We start from the raw sequence: 6,992 nt of genomic DNA on the forward strand, positions 1-6,992 counted from the left end.
CACACACACACACACACACACACACACACACACACACACACACACACCATTGATTATTTAAAAGCAGGAAGGGGGCCAGTGGATTTGACGAAGATGATTCACGAGGGTAGAGTGCATCTCTGTCATGGTGAGGAAGAGCGCTGTAGCTGCTTCTGATGGGTTCATTAACGAGCCTCCGTCCTCCCAATCTCACCCCTAAATCACCGCCATCACTCACCACCGTGCATCCGGCCCGCGGGGCCCCCTTTCTCCGACAACTGAGCGAGCAGTGAATGAATCATACATCGGAACAGATGAGCTCTGAATTATCCATCGTCGGTGGGCACACGCCGCCTCAGGTGTAGTGCCGCCGACTCGGTCCGATCACGCGGCTGTTGATTAAAGTCTGGGCTTACAGCAAGACTGAACCACCGCCTTAAAACCAAAGCACCGATCTGGGAGAGGCTGCAGAGCTGAGGGGAACTGCAGACTTAGCGATCGTTCTTTGTGTGTTTATGGTCAAAGTGGTTAAACACACTAGAGCTGTATTTTGTTTATTCATCTAATCTCACAAGGAAACAAGCATGCCGTGTACAACTACGAGTAAATACTTTAAAAACACGTCCGTGTCTATTCTGACCGTTTGCACAACTCCAGCAGGGCTAAAGTGAGATTGAGGGGGCTGCTGGTTACAACGCACCCGCCTCCTCTCTCGTCTCTGTTTAGCACAGTTCTGCAGCATAATGCAGCTGGAGTGCATTTCTGTACAGTCTGCTTTAACCAAAGGCAAAAATAATGCCCACTGGGGGAGGGGAGGGCATTGATTAAACAAAGCTTGAATCATTTGCATGAGAATGTATTTTGAAAATCTGCCATTAAAGAGCTTTCCTTTGATCTCAGAAAGTTAATTTAATATTTGTGAGCATAATTAGCTGTGTACAACTTTGTGGAACTGCCTCATTAACAACAAATAACAGCCTGACACTGTGGACTAAAGTTTATGTTCATTTGCACATTTTCACAATGGACCGCCGTAGTTTGCAATTACCTCAAATTTGGAAACTTAAGCACGAGTGAACATGGACATAATAGGCAAATATTGTGATCCTATCACAACAGGACATTGGTATGAAAATGATGGAGGAGCTCGGATGACTCCTGTATGTAAATTTGACACCAGGACATTTCTTTCCGTTTTGGCAGCCTGCAGAGCTGAAACTCTGCACGGGCGGAGAACTCTCTCACGGGAGATTTCAACCTGCCGCGTTTCTAATGGAATCAGCAAAAAAAAAAAAGAAAAAAGTAATCTTGTCCAGATCGTCGGAGATGGTTTCCAGGCAACTACGGCGCCCGGGATTGTGTCTAAAAATAGTCTCTGCACAAAGAGCTAAAATAACACACCTTAAAGGAGAGAGCTAAAAGTGTACACGGACGTGTTATTTTCAGTTACTGTTGGTAATCTAAGGAGCCAAAAATACAATCCCCTCTTCCTGTCACTGTGCGCTTTTGACACGAGCTGTAACGGGAACACACATTCTGTCATCTAGCCGTGTGACGAGGACATACATCGTGCCGCGGCGTCGCTCAGCTGTCCGCTCAGTTTTCTGCACCTGACACTCATCGCCAGCCTCGAGCCACCAACCCCTCCCACAGGAACACACACCTAAATAACCAACAGACTGAGGCCGCGGCCTCGCCCCCCAAAACACACATCAACATGGGATGTTGTAGGAGCTTTAGCGCAGCAGATTCTAAATACAAAAGGAAGATTTCCAGCGTTGTGCTCACGATGAGATTCGTCAACTCACTGCCCTCTCTAAACTGCTCTCTCTGAGCATTAGATACTGAGCACACAAGCAAAATAGTTCCTCAAAGGCAGAGCGGTTAGGGAGGCCGAGACCTTTTGAACCGACTCGGATCTCGCCCGGGGGCCGGCTCTGATGAATAGAGAGCGGAGGGAAGCAGATGTGACAGCCAGGCGTCAGATTGCTTTAGTGGTCCGAACAGCTCAGAAACACAACATGACCGCTGGAGCTGTGGCCTCGCGTCGTGATGCACCAGTAGCGAAGAGGGGCTCAGCTTTTGAAAGAGGAAAACGTTGATGCTCTTCTTAAAAAGTACATGTCGGCAAAGACAGTGCTCAGTTTGGAGAAAGCTCACCCATATAAACCTCCCTAAAATCACACAAACACATTCAGCATCAATGACTAAATAACTGATGGACCCCCCCCTCACCTCATCCGATCCTGAGCCGAAGATGAGCAGGTCGAATGGGATGGCGGCCACCATGTCGATGAGGAACCAGCCTTTGAAGTAGTGGATGGCGATCTTGGCCGGGTGGCTGACCACCTCCTCGTTGGCGTTGACGTACGTGGTCCTGAAGTTGATGAGGATGTCCACGATGAACATGATGTCCACCATCAGATCCACCACGTTGAGGGGGGAGCAGGAGTAGCCGCACTCCCGCCTCCTCTGCTCCTCGATGTCGTTGAGGAGGAAGGCGGCGGAGTAGGGCGTGAAGATGGCCGTGTAGATGACCAGCAGCAGGATCAGCCAGTCCCACACGGCTTTGAAGGGACTGTAGTGAAGGATGGTCCACTTGTCCATGCGCGGTGTTTGGAGCTTATACTCAGGCAGCACGTCTGCACCCAGAGAGAGAACCTGAGGAGGGGGACGGAGGATTGATTTCACTGGTGTCAGTATTGTCTGATATACATATAACGTTGTGAATACTTCATCACCGAAGAACCCTTTAAAGTAGGAAAAAAGTATTTTCTCCACTGTACAGTATTTCTGCATGTAGAGGAGGTTACAGTGAAGAGCAACTGGATATTCTAAAACATGCCTTGTGGTTCAAGAGAATATGTTAAATTCAGTCAAATATTAATGCAGTTCAATACAAGCCAGCACGCATTAGCATGTCTGTGCCGGTTCATTGATGTGCGTGCTGGTATGTGGAGTTGCATTATGACACACGACTGAAGATTAGGTCAAGTAAAGGTTGTGTCTGTGGACGTGCGAGTAATCTGGCTGCAGGCGTTGAACTTCAGCGCCGGGACTTTACATCCTCATGCGCTGGAGCCTAAACTGCTAACTGAAAGAATACCTGGCATGAGCAGTACACTAGAGGCATGAATTTCCCACCAACCCCAAAATAAATCATTCATGCGTTTAAATGTAGGATGAAAAAGAAAGCTTGAAGAAAACCATAAACTCCTAACAGTGTTTTGCGTCGAGGATGGAGCTCCGATCCACGCCAGCGAGCCTAGAGATCATTATCTCTGCTATTACACTCACCATATATACCTGAATAGCTTTTAACCTCAATAATACAGCAGCGTCATGGACCGTTTGGGATAAGCCTCTCAATGACTTGGAAGTAATAATTGGAGCGGGCAGAAGATGCATCGACTCATCTAAGTGTGTGACTTTCAGGGCACGGCTCTTTCACTGCGGGTGACTGTAGCGTAGCGAGCGAGAGAGAGAGGGGTAAAGGACACCAGCTGGAAGGGCCGACAACAAGACAATTACCGCGTTACAGTGAGCGGGAGAAGGACGTAGAAGAGAAGACTCCGTTGCAAACAGTCACTTATAACGTGAACCCTGTTCTCTGCCCCGTTCACCTTCACAACCCCCGTTAGCGAGAGGGCCACAGGAGGATGTATAGCATAAAAAAAAGAAAGGCTGAAGCCTTAATAATTGAATGGGTTATCAGAAACTCCTGCCCTCTGTGCGATGTGGAGGGTCAAACGATTTTACCCTCTCATGACCTTTGAAATCGATCAGAAAGCAAAGGACAGAAACGTCTTCTATTATTCATCAGGCTGCCACTTCACTAAAAGCAGTTCCCAACTTTTTAACCCTGATATCCTCATTCGAAACCAAGCATTCAGCCCAGCTGGATCTTCAACTCCCAGGTTTACGATGAGACATCGATGGAAAGTTGCGGGCATCAAAGACTCGTGTGAGCTGGTCTTTCTTAGCTGGCCGGCTTCCTGGGCGAAGCCTCCATCTGCCCGTGGAGGCCAGGGGAGAGCCGGTCTGCTCGGGCGCTTTCAAATGAACTCGCAGGAGTCCGGAGTCGGTGTGAGAGACATCTGCTGTTGCTGTGTTCCTCACAGTCGGGCGTCTAGAGAACGGTTTACTGATCTAAACTGTGGAAAGATGGAGATCCTTCGCGATCCCCACAAGGCTCATTTATACATTTGTTACAATGATTATTTCATGGGGGGGGGGGTATATACCAGTACTAATGATGTTTGGTGATACCCAGCATATGTTTCTCAGGTCCTCTGGTGTGCCACATGTTACAAAATGCCATTAAAAGCACATTAACAGGCCTGATCTCTCTGCTGCTTAATGTCAGCGTGGTCTTCTGTGGCTCTGGCTCCAGTCTCAGGCCTGCAGCTGATGTTGCCTTTGAGTGCGAACAGCGGTCAACTTCTGTGCGCTCCGTCCCTTACACCTTTAATGGGCAAAACGCAAATCTGAGACCTAATCTGTGGAGATTTTATACCACGCTGACATTCAATTTAAAAAGGGGAAACACTACATTTGTAATGTTTTATGGGGATTTTAACATGGAACCTAATTTGATTAAGACCGCTTGGCTTGACAGATTTACTGCTGATGCACACACATCAGCAACGATGGATAGATTAAGTGTCGTAGTCGTAGTTTTTTTGGTGTTGTTGGCGGTACTTTAGTTTCCATGTGTAGTGCACACTTTAGTTTGTCTTTAAATATGTTTGCAGCGATTCCAATCCAATACACTTTCGGCCTGCTGTCTGTTCTGTGCGCTGGAAACAAAATGTAGTGTTCACGCACAGCACCCGGCTCTGTAAATTGAAAACAAACAAAGTGACACACAGCACTATTCCAGCCAATCCACCACCTCTCTGCAGAATTGCTGACTGCACCTTTGCTGATCTCTCGTAGAGGCCCAGAACTTATTGCAAAATAGTTTCATACGAGGGTTCATAAAACAGTCTTTTGAAACTCCACCTGTGGCTCCTCATGGCTGACAGCTCAGTCCTTCACTACCCAAAAGAACCTTTAACAAGGAGAAACTAAATAGACCAAAATAGCTAAATCAAAATATGGAAAATCAGGTTGACTATTTCTTTTCCAATCTGTCTAAATTACAGTACAAAAATGCCAAACTTCTGTAAAATGGATAGTTTTCTGATGTCTTACCTGCGTGACCTTGTCGGTGACATTGTGCGTGCGGTCTTTGACCTTCGGGGCGATGATGGTTTTCTCAGAGGATGGAGGGGAGGGGCACTTCCTGTCATTGTTGGCCTCAGAGAAGTTGAGCGTGATGAGGGGGATCTTGTTGATGGTGCTGTACTTGTTGAGGTTGGAGTCGGAGGTGGAGCCCAGCAGGCTGGACTTGATCTGGCTGAGTGGCCCTGAGAGAGAGGGCGACAGAGGGAGGACGGCGTCGGTAAAAGCTGCCACATCGTCGGGCTGTTGTTGATCTTGGCTTTCTGAATCGTGGCTGCCAGAGAGCGGTCGAGTTCTCTAGTGATCGTTGTGACATGGGAGGTGAGCATGGGGTGGGCTTTACTTTTGGAGTGAGTTAAACGACGACACAACACGGAGAACACAACAGATAAAATCTACACCCTCTGATTGAGCAGTCGTTTACATATTTTACAACTGAAATTTGTTATAAAAGAGAGAGTAAAGGGACTGGTACTGGTTCAAATGTGAACGGTACCCAACCCCAGAATTAACTAAATGCTTCCTCTTCATACGACACAATGTTCTCTAAAAGTTCACAGCATATTAAAGACTCTCAGAAATCAACTCCCTGCCTTCTTGTGAAACACTCAACACTGCAACACTATGTGACGGCACTACACACACACACCGACATGTGGCCCAATGAGAGTGATAAAAAGTGAAAAAGAGAGGATTGCTGATTCAGCCCTGTGAGCCAGCAGAGGACCGTGGCACAATTTTTTTTTCACAAAGTACAGTACAGTGGATTGAGAGCCAAGGACGGAGAAACAGACAGCAGAGGATGGGAGAGTGCATGCACAGCTCCAATGCATGCCACGGTGAGGAGACGTCATTGCAGTCATGAAAAACAAGTTCAAAAAGGAAAAAGCTGAAGCCATACCCCCGGCCATCCAGGAGCGAGACACTAGCAAACCGGGAGAGAGAAGAAAAGTGGGAATATGGAGGGGTGGATGGATCGCAGGGTCAGACACTACTTAAAACATCACTTTATAGCATCAATCAGGAAATTGAGCCCGTTTGCAGTCTAAATGATTACGTGTAGGAGGACAAGTTTTAGCATAAACAATTCAAATGGAAACAGTTTTCTCTTGGTTCGCCAAGACATCACAGCAACAGGGAACCAGAGGTTGCACAGAAGGAAACACGGGTTGCAGACAGTGGGAGGTTTCATCTTGTAAAGCTTCATTGATTCTCTTCAATGAACAAAAAGCAGAGAGACGTAATGTGTTGCTTCATGCAAGAGCGTGCAGAGGTCATTGTGGTGTTTGTTTTAAACAGAGCCTTCCCTTGGGCGACTTGCTCGGGATCAGCAGAGCACGAGCACTGAAACGCGAGTCATTTAGTGCTGTGCCCGTGTTTCCAGGCTCCGGCACGAGAGCTCCCAACGCGGCCCCGCCACGGCATTTGCATTCAACATAAACCTCAGTCGTGTGGGGAGACTCATGCAGCAGGCAGGCTTTTGTGCGGTGCACGTTATCCGGTGGACGTGCTGAAGTTTAACGGCTCAAGATGCAGCTGTTTGTTACCTTTAATATTGCGGCCATTGTCTGCGATGTCAGCAACACGTCACAGGAAGAAAAAAGAAAAAAAAAAAAGGGGGGGGAGCGAGGGGAGGAGAGAGAGAGAGAGAGGAAGTTTTTGGGTGAGTCTATGGTGACAAATGGGGGCTGGCGTCAAACTCCCACTACTGTCCCCATGAACAATTTATTCGTGTGAAGGAGACGTATTACAGTGTCAGCCACGGGGAGCTCTCTGGACGTGGTGGG

At 47.7% G+C, this 6,992-nt stretch overlaps 1 protein-coding gene across 6 annotated transcripts in view; it reads right to left on the reverse strand.

Annotated features, from left to right (window-relative positions):
• The window catches only part of LOC116385963 (potassium voltage-gated channel subfamily H member 7-like), a 72,124-nt gene that overhangs the window by 11,197 nt on the left and 53,935 nt on the right, over positions 1-6,992 (reverse strand). For 4 of the 6 annotated variants that reach the window (XM_031851823.1, XM_031851817.1, XM_031851818.1 and 1 more), the window contains exons 6-9: positions 6,753-6,773; positions 6,107-6,130; positions 5,176-5,390; positions 2,215-2,640 (exon numbers count right to left, since the gene is read on the reverse strand). In XM_031851823.1, the coding sequence (XP_031707683.1) occupies positions 2,215-2,640; positions 5,176-5,390; positions 6,107-6,130; positions 6,753-6,773 (686 nt within the window). The remainder of the gene's footprint in view (positions 1-2,214; positions 2,641-5,175; positions 5,391-6,106; positions 6,131-6,752; positions 6,774-6,992) is intronic. The other 2 variants (XM_031851819.1, XM_031851820.1) reach the window with 2 other exon arrangements.

Source organism: Anarrhichthys ocellatus, unplaced genomic scaffold, assembly GCF_004355925.1.
Source record: "Anarrhichthys ocellatus isolate YVR2014 unplaced genomic scaffold, GSC_Weel_1.0 scaffold12, whole genome shotgun sequence".
Classification (NCBI taxonomy): domain Eukaryota; kingdom Metazoa; phylum Chordata; class Actinopteri; order Perciformes; family Anarhichadidae; genus Anarrhichthys; species Anarrhichthys ocellatus.